Source organism: Crinia signifera, chromosome 4 (assembly GCF_055691185.1).
Source record: "Crinia signifera chromosome 4, ASM5569118v1, whole genome shotgun sequence".
Taxonomy (NCBI): domain Eukaryota; kingdom Metazoa; phylum Chordata; class Amphibia; order Anura; family Myobatrachidae; genus Crinia; species Crinia signifera.
Genome location: NC_139220.1, coordinates 310,215,719 through 310,237,333, shown reverse-complemented (window position 1 = coordinate 310,237,333; position 21,615 = coordinate 310,215,719). Strand labels below are relative to the sequence as shown.

General features: G+C 44.1%; 1 protein-coding gene across 1 annotated transcript in view; it reads left to right on the top strand.

Moving 5' to 3' along the window:
- The window catches only part of LOC146073333 (uncharacterized), a 55,596-nt gene that overhangs the window by 15,652 nt on the left and 18,329 nt on the right, over positions 1-21,615 (top strand). Inside the window, exons 4-7 of the mRNA XM_083180510.1 lie at positions 3,897-3,962; positions 10,852-10,923; positions 15,337-15,444; positions 17,564-21,331. Coding sequence (XP_083036636.1) covers positions 3,897-3,962; positions 10,852-10,923; positions 15,337-15,444; positions 17,564-21,331 — 4,014 coding nt within the window. The remainder of the gene's footprint in view (positions 1-3,896; positions 3,963-10,851; positions 10,924-15,336; positions 15,445-17,563; positions 21,332-21,615) is intronic.

Sequence of the window (21,615 nt, the reverse complement as noted above, 5' to 3'; positions counted from 1 at the left end):
ACCATCTGAGAAAATAAAGAGCCTCATCCACAACTATCACAAAAGACTTCAAGCTGGCATTGATGTTAAAGGGGGCAAAACACGGTATTAAGAACTGGGGGTATGTACATTTTTATCAGGGTCATTTGGGTAGTTTCTGTTGTCATTATGATTTAAAAGAGTAAACACAGTTGTGTGACAATAAATGGCTTCACCCAACCACTAACCATGAGTGAAAGAAAAGTTATCATTCATATTCTCTAACAAATGGGCAGAAAATCACAAATTCTGCTGCTAAGGTATGTAAACTTATGAGCACAACTGTATAAACATACATATACAGTATATATATATATATATATATATATATATATATATATATATATATACTGTATATATATATATATATATATATATATAAAACAACTCCACCGAGTGCCGGATATATCGATTGTATATATATATATATATATATATATATATATATATACATGCTATAGGATGCTTGTATGATCCGGTACTCCTCTGTATCTGGTATAATTGCCCAGGTGCCTCCAAGGGTGATGAGTAGGGAAACAGTGATTTGCGGCACTCAAAGGGTCTTTTTTCATACGAAATGTGTATTTCAAATATAAAGCATATATCTCATGGGTGGATGCCCCGACATTTCAATGCCGCCACTGGCATTTTCTTCAAGGGCCCATGATGGTGATAAATTGTACAAAAAAATTATTAAAATTTTTATTTAATTACAATTTATCACCATCATGGGCCCTTGAAGAAAATGCCAGTGGCGGCATTGAAACGTCGGGGCATCCACCCATGAGATATACAGTATGTAACTATTGCTTTATATTTGAAATACACATTTCGTATGAAAAAAGACCTTTTGAGTGCCGCAAATCACTGTTTCCATATATATATATATATATATATATATATATATATATATATATATATATATATATATATATATATAATGCACACAATATAATGCACACAATACAGCCAGTCTTACTTATTGGATGCAGGAGGTTACACAGAGCGGGAACTGCTCTGTTCACACAGGGATCCACCATCCTACCTCCTCCAGGCAGCCAATCAGGGTGCTGCCGGATCAAATATAATGGGACAGCTGAGCCATCGCTCAGCTGTCTACACTAGCTCTGCAGCAGCGGCACAGCCACCTGACGTGATACAGAGTGCAGGGTGTGTATTGCAGTAGGGACAGTATTCGGGATGCAGTGACAGGAGGGTTCTCCTGTTATTCGCCCTCCTGATGGCCCAGAGGCAAAAGTCTCCATTGCCCCGGGAGTTACACCACTGGGTTAATTCATTATTGGTTCAAGGTTTTTAAAAGTTTAATCAGCGCTATATAAATAATTAGTTGTATATTTAAATACAGCGCAGAACTTAACTGGTGTCGGTAATTCGCTCTTTAATAATTCTTTTTTTGGTTAAATATCAACTGTAGAACTGTCACTCTGTCTGCCTATTACGCTACTCATTGGCAGAGCTGGTTCTACCGATAGACAGCTTTAGGCCCCTGAGGCTAACACACAAGTAAGGGTGACTCTCAGAGAGCAGTCCATGTTAAACTTAATGCACACGTCACATGTCTGAAATGCCACCTCCACCCGTTCCCCTTAGGTTCTGTACAGTCGGTATTGGTGTTGGGGGAGGTGCTGGATGCAATAACTGAAGTTTAGACATTTGTTTCTGAACAGACGCGTTCCACACCTTACGCTGACATTGTGGAAACGGCACGGTAAGAAACTCCCGTTTTAAACACCTGGGAGCCCATTTAGATGTGCACCGGACCATTTTTGCTACTTTTGGTTCTTATTCTAGGTTCGGTTTTGGATCTGTGCTAGGACTGGTTTTGGTTTTGGATTTGTGCCGTGACTGGTTTTGGTTTTGGATTTTACAGTAGTAGTAACCTCAATAACATTAATTTCCACTCAATTTTAGTCAATTTTGACCGTCTTACAGCTCATAAGTTTTTCATCTGCTTTAGGCCAAAGGCTGCAGTGATTTGGCCGGTTACTAAGCACAAACACATGGCAGTTTATAGTGCATCTATAAAACATTGCCACACAGCAAATGACATTGTAAAGTCCCACTTACAGTATGTGTACGCAGTGGGTGTGGCCAGCATTGTCACGGTACTTGTATATTATTATATATATGTTATAGCTTGCAGAGTCACAGTACTTGCACGTTCGGGGTGAATGACCTCCGTAGTAACAGTACTTGGGCGTCTTAGTACTTCTATATCATGGAAATACAGTGACGTATGGTCTGTGTTTTCACAGTATTTGTGTTTATGTTCACACAGTAGGGTACAAAAAAGACAAAAATGGAGTTTCTGCGCTGTTCTTAAGTATCTAATTGCACCATGGATGAAGTCACTTCACACACACATTTTTGTTAGTTTTAGATAGTAATTTTTATATATATATTTATTTTCATATAAAAAGTATCATAAAAAGCAATACAATTTTATAGGAGGCCACCTACAACTTCACAAAATAATATAATAATATAATGACATAACCATTTGTATAATCATGCAATCAATACGCAAATGTCAAAAATACATATCATTTCAGTTAATATATGCCTTGGGATAAAAATAGTATATTTCTCAGTCCATGTACCTAGGATTAGAAAGAGATTATTTCTTTTTGAAAAAGTTGGATGGATCTTTTTTTTATTTATATAAAAAAGACACTAATAGCTTTTATCTCCAGGTATAGTCCTTCTATTGAAGGTATATTGCAGGGTTTGTAGTGTCTATAGACAATTTGGGCACAAATGGCACGGTAGATGATATGGGTGCACAGCAGCGTGCCTCTTATAAGTTTTTGGGCAGCAACATGGTGACTGGTATTATCGCACAGCGGTGCATCTCTCACCTGCGCACACTGTGCGTTGGTATCAGCGCCGATATGGAGTGTCACTCCGGTGAGCGGGTTGGTTGGGGAGGACGCCGTTTAGATGTTTGGAGCTGGCGTGTCACTCACACATGCAGTTGGTCCGGGCGGCTAGCGCTGCTCTCACCTGCGCTGCCGTATCTCCTCGCTCTCACCGGAGTTCTCCTGGCGGCTCGGGAAGCGTGATGACGTGGAGCTTGCTCCGTGATTCTCCCAATCAGATGGTGCTGGTAGTGTTATGCACAGGAGACTTGCAGGTCTTAGATAACGGAGTCCGGACAAATAACTCCAATTTTTCTCCAAAGACAAGGCTGTTAGCTCGGTAGACCTTCTAACGCATTTCACCCTATCAGAGGGCTTTTTCAAAGAGTGGTACACAGTAGGGTACAGCACAAAACATTTGTAAAACTTTTGACATTTTTTTACTTGATTATAAAGTCTTGTATAGTTGTTGTTTTTTTTTTTTTACTTTTTTAACTTTTTTAATGTTTTAAAAACACATATACACACAAATACTAACATCTGTTTATCCTCAAAATCATATTGTATTAAAGAAAATGAGTAAAGAAATAAACTGTATAACAATTCATTCCTTTTTTTTTATGTATATTTTAGGCTGTTCCATGATGACGAATAATATAAATACTTACATTTACAGTATTGTATAGATGAGAAGGACGGTCAGACAACAAATATACCTAACAAATATTTTTTGTTTCATTAAATGCATAAATTCCAATTATGTTCGTTTGTATACAAAGTCTCTACATTAGCATTTGCGATACAGTAGATAAAGCACATGCGGATTGTAACTGTAGTTACCTATTCCCTTCACGATTCCTGTGTATTTCCGGGAGATCCCGGCGGCTTTGCATATATAAACTTGATAATGATTACTGTTTATAGATTTCCCATAATTACTATAAACTGGATAATAAACATTTGTACTTGTCTCTGTTTGCACAAATTTACATGTCTCAGATTTTACTGCAATAGAAGAGTCTTCAACTTTCTACACTGATCTGTCATCCAGTACTTCTCCAGGAGGTGAGATATTTATATCATATAGTACTGGGATTGTACCTGAATATTCCACATCACCTACAGGTACCGAACCCACTCTATCTATCTATCTATCTGTCTATCTATCTATCTATCTATCTATCTATCTATCTGTCTGTCTATCTATCGGAGGGACATGTCTAATGCCCATTACATATAATGACACCCACCTTAATTCCCATTACATATTAAACCACACAACATAATGCCTATTACACATTATACTACACACCATAATGCCTGTTACATATTATGCCACATAAGTAAAGCTTATCTTCATTATTATTATTATTATTATTGTTGTTTATTTATATGGCACTATAAGGGTTCCGCAGCGCCGGACAATACATACATGAGCAAAAAAAAAAAAATATATATATATATATATAGGGTTTCTGATCTCATCTATAAAGTAAAGAATGTACTTTCGTATCAAGATTTGAAAAACTTATATGTGTTTTTTAAGAAGAATCACATTTTAATAAATTTTATATGTATGAAATTGCATGTATGGTTCTTTTAGAATAAGGAAAGACAAGGAATTACCATTCAACCAGCTCTAGGGCTCCTAAACACTACTGTGGTGGTATTTGGTTAGTGGCGACTCCGCTAGTAGGGGGGTCTAGTGTTAACAGCGACCTCACAGGATTATAGCACAATTTTATATATATGTATATATATATTGTAACACTGTAGGGGAACTGGATGCCTTTTCCTGGGGTAGAAGGCAGCCAGCAGCAGCTGAGAAATCATACAAGTCCAGTCTTTGTGGTGCAACTGGCCGCAACCAGTTTTATTCAGCAGAAAATAAAATAAACAACAAAAGAAAATACCTTGCCTGTGTAAACACAGGATATTCCTAACTATCTCTAAACAAAACACAAAGTTTCCCAGTCAACACTTGGTGGCTCACTTGTATAAGGCAGCTTGTTTCTCACACAGAGATTCTGCAGTCTCCCCAGGCAGTCTGCAGACACTGCTCACTCTGGCAGCCTTTTCACAGCTTGCTTGCTGATTAGCCCTATGTGAGGCAAAACACCTGTTTCTAAAAGGTGTAGGACAAGAACCTGGGAGAAATATACCTGCCCTCAAACACTACTCCAGTGTTCTTGTCACACATCCCCCTCCCCTGTTTCAACCTAGGGGCCGGAACACTTGTAGCCCCCAAACAGAAGGTGCGGGACATCTGCATTGGCCAACTGTGAACCTGGTCTATGTTCGACCTTAAACTTGAAATCCTGATCTGTCACTAGCCTGAACTGTCTTCCCAAGAGGTAATACCTCAAGGTATCCAATGCCCATTTAATGGCCAAAGCCTCCTTTTCCACAATGGCATACCTTTTTTCATGCTCATTGAGTTTCCTACTCAAATAGATGATAGGGTGTTCATCCCCATCTCTGGTTTGGGACAACACAGCCCCTATCCCTACCTCTGAGGCATCTGTCTGTACAACAAATTCTTTTGAAAAATCTGGCGTTATCAGTACAGGTTGTGAACACAAAGCCACTTTTAACGCTTGGAACGCTTTTTCTGCATCAGGGTTCCATTTCACCGTATTTGACTGCTTCCCCTTGGTAAGGTCTGACAACGGCACTGCTGTGGCTGCAAAATTAGAAATAAATCGTCTGTAATACCCAGTTATTCCCAAAAAAGCCCTTACTTGTTTTTTATTCAACTGGCCAGTTTTGAATAGCATCAATTTTATTTAATTGGGGCTTAATCAGACCTCACTCACTTTTTCCAAAATCTCAAATGGTCCCTGCCATTTAGCTAGGAACTTGCTTTCCACAGTGGGCACCAACACAAGAACTCTATCCCCCGGAGCAAATTCCCGTATCTTGGCACTCCGGTTATATACCCTCTGTTGAGCACTTTGGGCTTGTTCCATGTGCTCTCTGACAATAGGTACCACGGTTGCAATCCTATCTTGCATTTGTGATACATGTTCAACAACGCTTTTATAAGGGGTGGGTTGTCCTTCCCACGTCTCCTTGGCAATGTCCAACAGCCCTCTGGGGTGTCTACCATACAACAAATTAAACGGAGAAAACCCAGTAGAGGACTGTGGAACTTCTCTGATGGCCATCAACAAGTAGGGCAACAAACAATCCCAGTTTTTCCCATCTTTGTCAACAACCTTTTTAAACATACTTTTTAACGTTTTATTAAATCTTTCCACCAACCCATCAGTTTGGGGATGGTAGATAGACGTCCTGAGGTGGGTGACCTTAAACAACTTGCACAATTCTTTCATGACCCTTGACATAAATGGAGTACCTTGGTCAGTCAAAATTTCTTTTGGTATTCCCACTCTACTGAAAACCTGCACCAGTTCCCTAGCTATCGCTTTGGTTGTGATAGTGCATAAAGGGACAGCCTCAGAATATCGAGTGGCGTAGTCCATTATTACCAAAATATACTGATGGCCCCGAGCGGATTTTAACAAGGGCCCCACGAGATCCATGGCTATTCTGTCAAATGGGACCTCTATAATAGGCATGGGAACTAGTGGGCTCCTGAAATGAGGTCTAGGGGCATGATACTGGCATTCAGGACAGAAAGAACAATATTCAGACACTTCTTTATACACCCCTGGCCAAAAGAACCTTTGTAAAACTCTTTCAGTGGTCTTTTCTGCCCCTAAATGTCCTGCTGTAACATGACTATGGGCTAAATCTAGTACCGTTCTCCTATAGGGCTGGGGAACTACCAGCTGATCCACCACTTCCTCACCCTTTTTGACAACGTGGTACAAAAGCTCATTACAAATAGCCATGTGGGGATAAGAAATCTTGGCACCTGGTACCACGGGTTCCCCATTAACAACTTTAACATTTTCTCTAGCCTTCAATAAAGTAGGGTCCTTTAACTGTTCAGACATAAATAAATCCTTCTTTACCTCTAGATCGGGCACTACTACCTCTCCGTTTCCAGCAAGAGGGTCCTCACTGGACTCTCCATCTGTCCCCTCCCCAGCCAAACTAGCAAAAGGTAAAGGGTCAGAAGGTTCAAAGGACCCACATACATCCACAAAATCATTGGCATTAACTACTGACTCTTCACTTCTCCCATCTGTGACTAAACGTGATTCCCACAGCTTCCAAAAATGAGGAAAATCCCTCCCTATTGTGGCCTCATGCACCAAAGAGGGGATCAGTCCTACTTTCACAATTGCTGACCCACAACAAGTTTCTATATGTACTTCAGCAGTGGCATAATGTTGGGTATCCCCATGTATACAAGTAACCCCAATAGGTATTTGCTGGACCTTTAAGGGATTCACTAATCCCGCTTTCACAAGGGTAACCAAACTTCCTGAGTCCAGCAAAGCCTCTACCCGGTTACCCTCTAAGAACACATCACACATTTGTCTTTCGAGTTTAGGAGAAGGCACCACAGTACAGGCTAATCTAGCAAAGAAAGACATTCTGCGATTTTCAAAGGCAGCATCGCATTGCATGGGTTCCTGCATAACTGGGCAATTAGCAATAACATGACCTGGCATTCCACACCTGAAACATTTAATCACACGATTATCAACCCGTTTGGGCAGCATAGACCTTTCTAGTCCCATTGGCCTGTCTCCAGGGCCAGTGTTTACAGTCTCTCCAGCCTTGCGCTCTCTTAACTGCCCAGCAACATTTTCCCATGGAACAGTCTTACCAGTCTTCACTAAAGGGCGCTGTCGGGGATCTGTGGGGTGCTGGGTGGTCATCAGTAATTCCTCTGCCGCCAGATACCTCTCTACCATGTCCACTAACCGGTCAGCAGTATCCGGATTTCCATGGCTCACCCACTTGCGCAGGACCACAGGCAAGGATCTCAAATAGCGGTCCATGACGACTCTTTCCACCATCTGGGGACCAGTCAATGTCTCTGGCTGTAACCACTTTTTGGTTAGCTGAATAAGGTCGTGCATCTGTGAGCGAGGAGGCTTCTCCAGGGCATATACCCAGCGGTGCACCCGTTGGGCTCTTACGGACATTGTGACTCCCAGGCGGGTTAGGATCTCAGTTTTTAACTTGTCATAGTCCCGAGCATCTGCAGGGCTTAAATCAAAGTATGCTTTTTGGGGCTCACCCGAGATAAAAGGTGCTAGCAGACTGGCCCATTGTGCTTCCGGCCAGTTCTCACGCTCAGCAGTCCTTTCAAACGTGGTCAGATAGGCCTCCACATCATCAGTCTCTGTCATTTTCTGCAGGAAGTGACTGGCCCGGATAGAACTAGAGCTGGCTGGAGCACTGACGGCCACATCACCGATCCGTGTTGCCAGGCTTCGTACCACTTCGGTTAAGGCCTCTCTATCCTGATGCTGTTGCCTGCAAAGTTCATCTATTGCCGCCTGCTGAGCTGCTGTGGCCTCCCGCTGTACCGCTGTAGCTTGCAGCAAGGCTTTAAGCAGTTCCTCCATGTTGGCAGATTTTTCAGGTGGCTTTGTAGCTGCTTTCACCCAGGACCAGTGGTGTAGCTTGGCTCCACGGTGCCCGGAGCAAGGGCATGTTTCCCCCCCCCCCTCCCCCCCATCGTCATGGCGCCACACCCCTGCCTCCGGCATCCCAAACCGGCGCATGCGCAGTGAGAGCGCTCGCCGGGTTTTAACTGTCCCCACAGACTTGCACGGGGTTAACACTGCGCTAAAAAAAATGAATTAAGCTGCTCAATAAATAATGCGATAAAAAATGAGGGTGAAAATCCCCCCTCTGCTAGCAATGGCACAGATGGGTGTCAGGGATTAGTCCTGCCTGTTCCTCTGGGTACCCTTGGAGATAAGGCCACACTGGCCAACTCACGTGCCCTGGGCTGGTGTCTGGGGTGGTCTGGTTCCTGGACCTTCCTATTCTGTGCCACCGGATGCTGGGGGCCATCACTGGTCGCTGCCTGATGTGGGGTCAGTTGCTGTGGCCAGGTAGGTGCTGGCTCCCTGCCGCTCTGGCTGTTGCTAGGCGCGCTGAGTGCTGTGCCAAGGCGACACTGGATACTGCGGCCAGGTGCTGGGTACATAGGCTGGGTGCAAGGCCTGGGCTCTCCGTCTCTCCTGTGGCCACCAGGACTTGCGGCCACCAGGACTTGCGGAACAAGGAGCCCACATTGGCCGTGGAGAGGAGAACAGCTGTCATTATTGCTGACACTAATGACTTTATCCATCAAAGTCATATTATAGTATCTGTTTACTAACATCTTAATATGTCACCGTCTGGCAACTGACAACAATTTGTCATCTCCCTACAGATCTCTGCGTGTGGAATAATGCATTTCCTCCAAGGAGGTTAGAACGCCTGGAAAAAAGACAGATAATAACAAATAAAGTTACATACTGTACACTTTACTTTTTCCTGGTCCCTGGAGAGGAAGAGGAAGCCCGGGTTAGGGGGTCAGCGCGACGAGGAGGAGAGTGAAGCTCCGTGGCGAGGGGCAGGAGGAGGAAGAGCAGCAGCATGGCCAGCAGCGCGTGGGAGCAGAGAGAGGGACGGAGCGGAGATTGACAGCTCCAGTCCCTGGCACCCGACAGCAGCGCCCAATACCCGGCAGCCAGGTGCCGTGGACTGGTGCGGTGATGCAGCTTCCAGGTATCGGGCGCTGCTGTCGGGTGCCGGGGACTGGAGCTGTCAATCTCTGCTCCGTCCCTCTCTCTTTTCCCACGCGCTGCTGGCCACGCTGCTGCTCTTCCTCCTCCTGCCCCTCGCCACGCAGCTTCACTGTTGACTCTCCTTCTCGTCGCGCTGACCCCCGACCCCGGGCTCCCTCTTCCTCTCCAGGTACTATGCACTTCTCTACACGGCCAATGTGGGCTCCTTGTTCCGCCCCCCACCAAAGTCCCCTGCCGTGATGCCCCGTCACAGGGGTATTACACAGGCACAATGGGGAACGGGCGAGCAGGGCAGGGGAGCCGGCTGCAGAGCTCCGGCGCCAGGTGACATGTCTGCGCCCGGAGCTGGTGCTCCGCCGGCTCCACCCTAGCTACGCCTCTGCCCAGGACATATATCAAATCCTCAGGTGAGTCTCAGCAACTTCACACTGGGCTGTATCTGCATAAACCACAGTTTTCTGCAGGCCTCACACAGCTGCTGCTCTCACTTATGCGCAGAACAGGTTGCTCGCATTCTCCACCAAGTTGTAACACTGTAGGGGAACTGGATGCCTTTTCCTGGGGTAGAAGGCAGCCAGCAGCAGCTGAGAAATCATACAAGTCCAGTCTTTGTGGTGCAACTGGCCGCAACCAGTTTTATTCAGCAGAAAAAAATAATAAACAACAAAACAAAATACCTTGCCTGTCCGGCACTAACTAAACACAGGATATTCCTAACTATCTCTAAACAAAACACAAAGTTTCCCAGTCAACACTGGGTGGCTCACTTGTATAAGGCAGCTTGTTTCTCACACAGAGATTCTGCAGTTTCCCCCAGGCAGTCTGCTCACACTGCTGATTCTGGCAGCCTTTTCACAGCTTGCTTGCTGATTAGCCCTCTGTGAGGCAAAACACCTGTTTCTAAAAGGTGTAGGACAAGAACCTGGGAGAAATATACTGCCCTCAAACACTACTCCAGTGTTCTTGTCACAATATATATATATATATATATATATATATATATATATATACGATATACAGTTCAAATGCAAATTAGGACAAGTACATGGTAAATAAATGACAGTCGAAGCAGACATTGACGCGCACTGTGGCGAGTTTGCAAGAGAAACACCATATGTAGCAAAGATGACAGTGTATCTGTACACACATAATTAGGAGATCGTGTTGGCTTCGCAAAAATAAACTGGATGATTATTATACAGATTTACCCTAGTTACTATACAATGGATAATACGCATTTGTACTTGTCTCTGTTTGTAATGGAGAAGTTTCCTCTTCCATTACAGATGCAGAATCTACATTGCCAACCACCACAGGCATGATCTGTCCAGGAACAACATCATTGGATACAACTACAGGTACTAAACCATTCTAGCTGATTATCAATAAACTGCACATGCGCATGGCCCGTAGCACGCATGCGCAAGGCCTCCCGGTGTGGGAGTACACAGTAGGTGTGTGGGATTTGAAACCGGCTGTTTCAGGGAGTGACATGGAAGACGCAGGCGTGCAAAAGCTTGTTAAGGGGAAGGTATGTGACGTCAGCAGCAGCCCAGATGTTCCTGATTTCATCGCAGCCACTGAGTATGACCCGGGCTACGTGGCGACTGCGATGACTGGAGATCAATGGTGAACGGAATCTGATGGGATTTGGATATATTCGCTATGTGCGAATGGATATGCACCAGTACACACCGATACCCACAGCGAGCACTAGGGATGCCAATCCTGGGCATTTGTTCAATCCTGTGAATCTTGATCCCGTGGATTGGCATCACTAATTAAAAAAAAAACTCCCATGCACCCCTATCCGCCCGCCGCGCACATTTACTTACACACTTGGTGCATCAGGTGGTGCAGCTGGAGAGTGGGCCAGACGGAGCAGCCGGTGAGCGGGGTGGGTGGCGCAGGGGTGCCTCACTGAGCTGCCGGGCCAATGGCAGAGGAGCGAACGGGGAACGTGGTGTGGGGCTGAGGCCTGAGCAGCGTGACCTTTAGTATCACGTCATGCTATGCAGATCCATGTGCCAGGTCGGGACAGCCGTTGCTCGAAATCCCAGGATCAAGGGATTGAAATTGTGGCGATTTTTGGGACCACATCCCGGGATCCCGACGATCCCGATCCCGGGATTGGCCACCCTAGCGAGCACATAGTTTCACTAGGTGCAATATCACTGGAGCGGGGTGGATGATAAACTGATTTCTGGCCATACGAATTCTTTTTTTGAATTGAGTAATATTTTATTGATTTAAAAAAAATAAAAAACAAAGCAAACATAAACCCCCAAAAAAAGCAGTTATATCATTGCAATAACAATATCTAATTTACGATGGCAATAAAAATGTTCCCTTTTATTTACTCAATTTCCCATATCAATTAAAAGCCGAAGTTGAAAGATATATATGGGATATAATGAGATATAGTGATATTTATAATACATAATATACAGATGAGTCCTAACCATATATATCTTAATACTATATATAAAAAAAAAAAAAAATCGCACATCAATTTTCCCAGGGGCTATCATATTAGGATAACATGAAAAAAAAATTTAAAAAAATTTGTCTTAATCAATTGTGGAATGTTGTGGAGATGCATATTTTGAGGCTAACCACCGAAACCAAATACGATTAAACTTGGATTCAACCTTACGAGTAATATATAAAGATCTCTCATGTTGTACTTTAGCATTAACCATGGAAGTCCTGGCCTTAAAGTCAGGTGCCGAGGAAGCCATCCATAGTCTAACTAGGCAGACTTTAGCCAATGTACATAGATTAATTGCATACTGCCTAGTATTATTATCCAGGACATCATCACCAGACACTCCAAGGCAACGAAACCTAGGTGTTAAATTACAGTGGGGAATTCCTGAAACAATCATAGCATAGCACCTGAGCCCAAAAGGGTTTCACCACCGGGCAGTCCTACAGTAAATGACGAAAGGATCCTGACCTACCCTGACATTTAGGGCATGCATCAGAAGCCCTCCCACCAAATTTTACCATTCTAGCTGGAGTCAGATAGGTTCTATACAGAATGAACAATTGAATTTGCTGAAATGTAACCGAAGCAGTAGATTCCCGCGGACAAGCAAGTGCTTCGCTCCATTCATACTCAGACAACCTGCCCACCTCCAATTCCCATTTGTGCTGCAGATTAGGTAAATCAGAGGCGTGAGGGTATGATAGAAGGAAAGAGTATAGGCATGAGAGAGAGCACGTTTAGAGCCTAATTGTAAGAGGAATGTTTTAATAGGAGAATGTCTAATAACAGGAGGGCCCTGAGGGAATGGAGAGGACAAGGCGTGGCAAAGTTGTAGGTATCTAAAGAAATACATAGATGGAATACCTAACTCACCAGCCAACTGAGTAAATGATTTTAAGATTCCATCATGGTATAACTGACCCACAGATACCACTCTAGGCTTTAGAGAGGAAAGTTTAGACACACGAAGAGAATTCCATGAAGGAGTGTCTGGATCAACGTCCGGAAACTGTAATAAAACATGTATAGCTCTCCAAATTTTCAGAGCTTGAATAACAAGCGGGAGAGTCCTACGAGAAAAGGTGTTACCTAACAGGGCCTGAAGGGGTGTATGACCATGTGCCATTTCAGAAACCAAAAGGCTCGGAAAGGAGTGCAGTCCTGGAGCCACAATCCCAAATGAGTCAACTGAGCCGCATAATAATATAACCTAAAATTAGAAAGGGCCAGGCCACCAGACACTTTGGATCTAGTAAGTACCTCTAACTGTATGCAAGGCCTCTTGTCCATCCAGATCAGAGAAGAGATCATGCTGTTGAGTTTCTGGGAAATCGAATTAGGGAGATAAATTGGGGCCTGATGAAATATATAAAGGAACTTAGGTTGAACGATCATTTTAATGAAATTAACTCTCCCAGTAAGTGTGAGAGGAAGTTTACACCACAACCTAATTTTATCTTTATCTTTCAATTAGGAGAAAAGAGGCATAATATTCAATGGGGCATATTCCTGCATATCATTAGACACCCATACACCCAAATATTTAAATGAGGTAACCCACCGTAAAGGGAGAGAGATAAGCGGTGTGACAGGGGGCTGTCCCTTGAGCGGAAGGATAGAGGACTTGGTCCGATTGCTGGTAAGGTCAGAGTATTTCCTAAATTCTTCCATCATTTGTAGAACCACTGTCGTGGAAACTGAATAGCCCTTAAGGAAAAGCAACATGTCGTCTGCGTACAAAGCAACAGTATCAACCCGATTATTTATTTGAAGGATAGAAATTTCAGGATGTGCCCGTAGAAGGCATGCCAGTGGTTCAATGGCCAAAGCAAAAAGGGCTGGAGACAGTGGGCAACCCTGCCGGGTACCCCGAGAGAGGGAAAATGGAGTGGAATTGTAACCATTTACCGAAATACGAGCAGTGGGTTTAAAATAAAAAAAATTCATTGGACCCACTTCAAAAAGACTAGTCCTACTTCTATACATCGCATAACCTCCCAAAGGAATGGCCACTCCACTGAATCAAAGGCTTTTGCTGCATCCAATGATACAATTACAGAGGAGGACTCATCCCCATGAGAGATCTTGAAATGAGAATAGAGAAGTCTAATGTTAACTGAAGTCGACTGCCCCGGCATAAAGCCAGTCTGATCTGGATGTACCACTTTTGTTATAACCTGATTTAGGCGTATAGACAAAATTTTGGCCAGGATCTTCGCATCGGTGGGAATCAGCGATTCTCACCTACCTTCCTCTCTTAAGCTATTATGAATAGCCATAAGCTCTCTTGGCCATACGAATTCACTGCTGTGCCATCACGTCCAATCTGCAGATTTGCAGGTTGGTTTGGTTGTTGCCATGGTTACAGATGCTGCTATGGTGGGTTAGGTACTCACAGCATCTCAGCAGGGAGTTGGAAGATTTCAGCAGATGATTACGAAAAAAAAACTCTATTTCAGGTATCAGGAGGTATCAATAGTAAGATTCAGTAGTCACAATTATATATTTAGTTAGATCGTCGGTTTTAAGCTACATTTGAACTTTTACACATTCTTGCAGGTAAATAACCCTTGTTCAACACACACCAATTGTACCTTCCCGGTGCCTTTTAAATGTTCATAAATCAATTAACAATGATGTATTTACTGGACCTGTTTCTACTGCAAATCTTGCAGCTTACCGAGTCCTTGTGACGCAGCTTCGGCAAATACCTCCGCCCCACCGCCACCATCGTTTCCCCTTACAACCATGCGAGGGGATGGGTTATGAAGACACATCCCCTCGCATGCGCCTGCAGCAGGCGGTGACCATCAACTGATTTATCCGGCCTTTGCAAATATAAGTCAGTTGAGACTGACTTATATTTACGGGTGCCTGGATGAAGACAGGGGAGCGGATGACTGACGTCATGTGATGTCAACCGCCCGTAGCAGATTGTGTCCCACCCACATTCCCATGGGAATACCCAGTGTTTTCACAGTGGGACACCCATGAAACACTGGGCATTCCCATGGCTCAGCTCCGCCCCCCGTCTGCCCCATCCCTTTCTCCCCTCTGCGAACTGACGAGCGAGTCAGCAAACCTTGACCATCGGGGCAGGGGCAGAGAGAACCCAAACCGGCCCCTTAGTTAGACAGATGATTTTAAGCTCCACTTAACTAGGAGGTTTTGTTGGCTTTGCAGAAATAACCTGGATGATGAAGGCTGTATACAGATTTCCCCTAGTTACTATACAATGGATAATACACATTCGTACTTGTCTCTGTTTGTACATATCTAGGTGTCTCGTCTTCCACTATAGAAGGAGAAACTACAATACCCACCACCACAGGCACCATGTGTCCAGAAACAACAAATGAGATATCTACATCATTAACAACATCCACAGGTACTACACCAATTCTATCTATATATCTCATCTCTCTATCTATCTACTGTATCCATCTAGCTATCTACTTATCATTTAGATTTCAGACCCATTTGGGCTACTGCACATTTGCAGCCTGTCCAATAATTGAAATACCGGTCATGCACGCGGTACTCTGTGTGCATGCTTGGGGACCCCCTGCCTACGGACCATTGGAAGGCTAGCCTTCACTGGCCAGACGCATGGTGATTGACAGGTGGGAAAATCATTTGATGGTGACTGAATTCACCCTGGGCCCTGGGGGGGGGGGGGAATCAGCGGGGTGGCTTTTACCTGCTCGCTGGGCACTGAACACTCACAGACCTGTCTGAATCAGGCCCTGTGTATTGTATGTGTTTTCATACAAAAGAAAGACCAAACTATCGGCCAGTGCACTCCTCATGCTCCATTCCCACGACACTAATCTTACCGGAATGAAATAAGGCCACTGACAACTACAAATGGGAAATCTATTCTGAATTGAGGTAAGGTATGGCGGTTCGCAGAAGGAACCGCTTAGCAGAAGCATAGCATTAAATTATTAAAAACCAAGGATACTTGCCCTTCCACAATACCCTTCTGCTGAAGGTCTCTGTATAAAAAACAACTCCCAGGGTAGCAGGCCATCAGCCCTAACCCTTGTGGGGCAAAAAGTTCAACACAAAACAAAGGCCAACGGCCTTCCACCCAACAAGCCAACTTAGAATGTGACTCATGCAGCTGAGAAGGCAGGACACACCTGGACCGATGATGCCGTTTGCTGTCTGATGCCATGCCATATGCCTGCTCTCCGCATGGGCAACATTCCAAGGCACACAAACACCTAAACCTACTGCACATACATATAGAACCCGACACCATCCAAAAACAAAGAAAAGCCAACACACAACAACCTACTGTATAAACTAACACAAACTACATATCTGGAGAGATAGGCATTTGCCTAGGGCGCCAGCCACTGGAGGGCGGTAGTTGTGAGCAGGGACCCCCGGATGGAGGTATGCGGTGGTCATTACCCCCACCCCCTTCCCCAAGTGAGTTGTCAGCATCATCTGCGCAACCCCCCCCCCACACACACACACACACACCTGATCAGCACGGCGGCCATATCTCGCCCTGTAATCACAAATAAAGAGACGTTATATGACCATCTATGAATTATCCAAGCCACAAAAATGTATCCATGGTTAGGGTATATCAGATCTACAATGTCTAGGTCTACAGTCAAAGGGTTGACCACTTTTGGTCGACAGGGTCAAAAGGTCGACATTGTCAAATGGTTGACAGTCAAAAAGTTGAAAGGGTCAAAAGTTCAACAGTCACAAGGTCGACATGAGTTTTTCATAGGTAGGGGGTACAAATTACCCAGGCCAAAGTCTGATGGAAGGGCCCAGTGGGGGCCCCAGGCCCCCTCCCCTTAAGTGACAGCAGCAGCTGCAGCTCTTCTCCTCTGCCCAGCACACACTGCTTTGTGCTGGGCTGCAGTGTGGCCATAGAGGTGCTTAAAATACAATATTTTCTCAGGATTTTTTTGTAAGGGTATAATGTGAATAATGTGAGGAGTAATGTACATAAGGTAAAGTGGTACTACTGTGTGATGTAACGTGAATAAGGGAAACCATCGCATGATATAATGTGAATAAAGTTGCACTACTGTGTGGCATAATATGAATTGGGGGTACTATTGTGTGGCCATGCCCCTTCCCAGCAAGAACATACCCCTGTTTGGGCTGCGCACCTAATGTGTGCACTGTTTCTATTTAAAATATTGCGGGTAGGAGCACCAAAATGATGACTGCTATGATGAGGGTTGATGGTGCTAGGAAAGGGGAGCAGGGTCAGAGGCGGAACTAGTGGCGGTGCTAGGGGCACCAGCCAAAATCTTGCCCAGGGTGTCATTTAGGCTAGGGCTGGCTCTGATGCACCTCAATGTTTAAAGTACAGTAGATACTGTGACAGTGTAATTTAGTGGTTTCTAAATAATTTGCTTTCTTCGCTCTCTCTTTCAGAAAAGTCACTTTTTTATTGGATTTTATATCTGTATGAAAAAAAGAAGTTTCTTATTAGTGAATCATCTAATAACAACTTTTTTTTGCAACAGAGAGTGAAACTACAGAATCTACAACACAGCCTATCACTGTTTCCACCACAGAACAACCAACAAACACTGAAACTACCAGTGAAAATACTACAGAATCTACAACACAGCCTACACCTGTCTCCACCGCAGAACCACCAACAAACACTGAATCTACCAGTGAAGAAACAACAGAATCTACAACACAGCCTACCACTGTCTCCAGCACAGAACAACCAACAAACACTGAAACTACCAGTGAAGAAACTACAGAATCTACAACACAGCCTACCAGTGTCTTCACCACAGAACCACCAACAAACACCAAAATTACCACTGAAGAAACAACAGAATCTACAACACAGGCTACCACTGTCTCCACTACAGAACCACCAACAAACACTGAAACTACCACTGAAGAAACAACAGAATCTACAACACAGCCGACCACTGTATCTACCACAGAACCACCAACAAACACTGAAACTACTGCTGAAAAAAGTACAGAATCTACAACACAGTCTACCACACTCTCCACCACAGAACCACCAACAAACACTGAAACTACTACTGAAGAACCAACTGAATCTACAACAAAGCCTACTAGTGTCTTCACCACAGAACCACCAACAAACACCGAAACTACCAGTGAAGAAACTACAGAATCTACAACACAGGCTACCACTGTCTCCACCACAGAACCACCAACAGACACTGAAACTACCACTGAAGAAACAACAGAATCTACAACACAGCCTACCACTGTCTCTACCACAGAACCACCAACAAACACTGAAACTACCACTGAAAAAAGTACAGAATCTACAACACATCCTACCACTGTCTCCACCGCAGAACCACCAACAAACACTGAAACTACCAGTGAAGAAACGACAGAATCTACAACACAGCCTACCACTCTCTCCACCGCAGAACCACCAACAAACACTGAAACTACCAGTGAAGAAACTACAGAATCTACAACACAGGCTACCACTGTCTCCACCGCAGAACCACCAACAAACACTGAAATTACCAGTGAAGAAACGACAGAATCTACAACAAAGCCTACCACTGTCTCCACCGCAGAACCACCAGCAAACACCGAAACTACCAGTGAAGAAACTACAGAATCTACAACACAGGCTACCACTGTCTTTACCAGAGAACCACCAACAGACACTGAAACTACCACTGAAGAAACAACAGAATCTACAACACAGCCTACCACTGTCTCTACCACAGAACCACCAACAAATACTGAAACTACCACTGAAAAAAGTACAGAATCTACAACACAGTCTACCACTGTCTCTACCAGAGAACCACCAACAAAAACTGAAACTACCACTGAAGAAACAACAGAATCTACAACACAGCCTACCACTGTCTCTACCACAGAACCACCAACAAACACTGAAACTACCACTGAAAAAAGTACAGAATCTACAACACATCCTACCACTGTCTCCACCGCAGAACCACCAACAAACACTGAAACTACCAGTGAAGAAACGACAGAATCTACAACACAGCCTACCACTCTCTCCACCGCAGAACCACCAACAAACACTGAAACTACCAGTGAAGAAACTACAGAATCTACAACACAGGCTACCACTGTCTCCACCGCAGAACCACCAACAAACACTGAAATTACCAGTGAAGAAACGACAGAATCTACAACAAAGCCTACCACTGTCTCCACCGCAGAACCACCAGCAAACACCGAAACTACCAGTGAAGAAACTACAGAATCTACAACACAGGCTACCACTGTCTTTACCAGAGAACCACCAACAGACACTGAAACTACCACTGAAGAAACAACAGAATCTACAACACAGCCTACCACTGTCTCTACCACAGAACCACCAACAAATACTGAAACTACCACTGAAAAAAGTACAGAATCTACAACACAGTCTACCACTGTCTCTACCAGAGAACCACCAACAAAAACTGAAACTACCACTGAAGAAACAACAGAATCTACAACACAGCCTACCACTGTCTCTACCACAGAACCACCAACAAACACTGAAACTACCACTGAAAAAAGTACAGAATCTACAACACAGCCTACCACTGTCTCCACCGCAGAACCACCAACAAACACTGAAACTACCAGTGAAGAAACGACAGAATCTACAACACAGCCTACCACTGTCTCCACCGCAGAACCACCAACAAGCACTGAAACTACCAGTGAAGAAACGACAGAATCTACAACACGGCCTACCACTGTCTCCACCGCAGAACCACCAACAAACACTGAAACTACCAGTGAAGAAACTACAGAATCTACAACACAGGCTACCACTGTCTCCACCGCAGAACCACCAACAAACACTGAAATTACCAGTGAAGAAACGACAGAATCTACAACGCAGCCTACCACTGTCTCCACCGCCGAACCACCAGCAAACACCGAAACTACCAGTGAAGAAACTACAGAATCTACAACACAGGCTACCACTGTCTCTACCAGAGAACCACCAACAGACACTGAAACTACCACTGAAGAAACAACAGAATCTACAACACAGCCTACCACTGTCTCTACCACAGAATCACCAACAAACACTGAAACTACCACTGAAAAAAGTACAGAATCTACAACACAGTTTACCACTGTCCCCACCACAGAACCACCAACAAACACTGAAACTACCACTGAGGAAACTACAGAATCTACAACACAGCCTACCACTGTCCCCACCACAGAACCACCAACAAACACTGAAACTACCACTGAAGAAACAACAGAATCTACAACACAGCCTACCACTGTCCCCACCACAGAACCACCAACAAACACTGAAACTACCACTGAGGAAACTACAGAATCTACAACACAGCCTACCACTGTCCCCACCACAGAACCACCAACAAACACTGAAACTACCACTGAAGAAACAACAGAATCTACAACACAGCCTACCACTGTCCCCACCACAGAACCACCAACAAACACTGAAACTACCACTGAAGAAACAACAGAATCTACAACACATTCTACCACTGTCTCCAGCACAGAACCACCAACAAACACTGAAACTACCACTGAGGAAACTACAGAATCTACAACACAGTCTACCACTGTCCCCACAACAGAACCACCAACAAACACTGAAACTACCACTGAAGAAACAACAGAATCTACAACACAGCCTACCACTGTCCCCACCACAGAACCACCAACAAACACTGAAACTACCACTGAGGAAACTACAGAATCTACAACACAGCCTACCACTGTCCCCACCACAGAACCACCAACAAACACTGAAACTACCACTGAAGAAACAACAGAATCTACAACACATTCTACCACTGTCTCCAGCACAGAACCACCAACAAACACTGAAACTACCACTGAGGAAACTACAGAATCTACAACACAGTCTACCACTGTCCCCACAACAGAACCACCAACAAACACTGACACTACCACTGAAGAAACAACAGAATCTACAACACATTCTACCACTGTCTCCAGCACAGAACCACCAACAAATACTCTAACTACCACTGAAGAAATGACAGAATCTACAACACAGATTACCACTGTCCCCACCAAAGAACCACCAACAAACACTGAAATTACCACTGAAAAAACTACAGAATATACAACACAGCCTACACCTGTCTCAACTACAAAACCACCAACAGATACTGAAATGACCACTGAATTAACCACCGAAACAAGTACAAATCCTAATACAACAGCACAGAAAACACCACTGCCTGTCATTCCCAATACCAGTCAGTCCACAGCCACTGTGTCAGGTAAGTGCCGCATTACAGTATTATTTAGTTGTTTAATAATTTATCCAATTGATTTATTTCTAGTAGACATTGATAACTGTTATGAATGATGAAATGAAATAAAGGCAGCCATACTATAATATAATACACAATTAATATAATTTTTAGCAATCTTTGCTCATGTATTGATATTTCTGGTCACTTATGCAAATTGGACAACTGTATCCATTGTATATGTGGTTTTGGTTCTGGGGCTGATGCTTGGTCACATGCTGCTGGTACCCATATAGCATATTTTGCTGTAA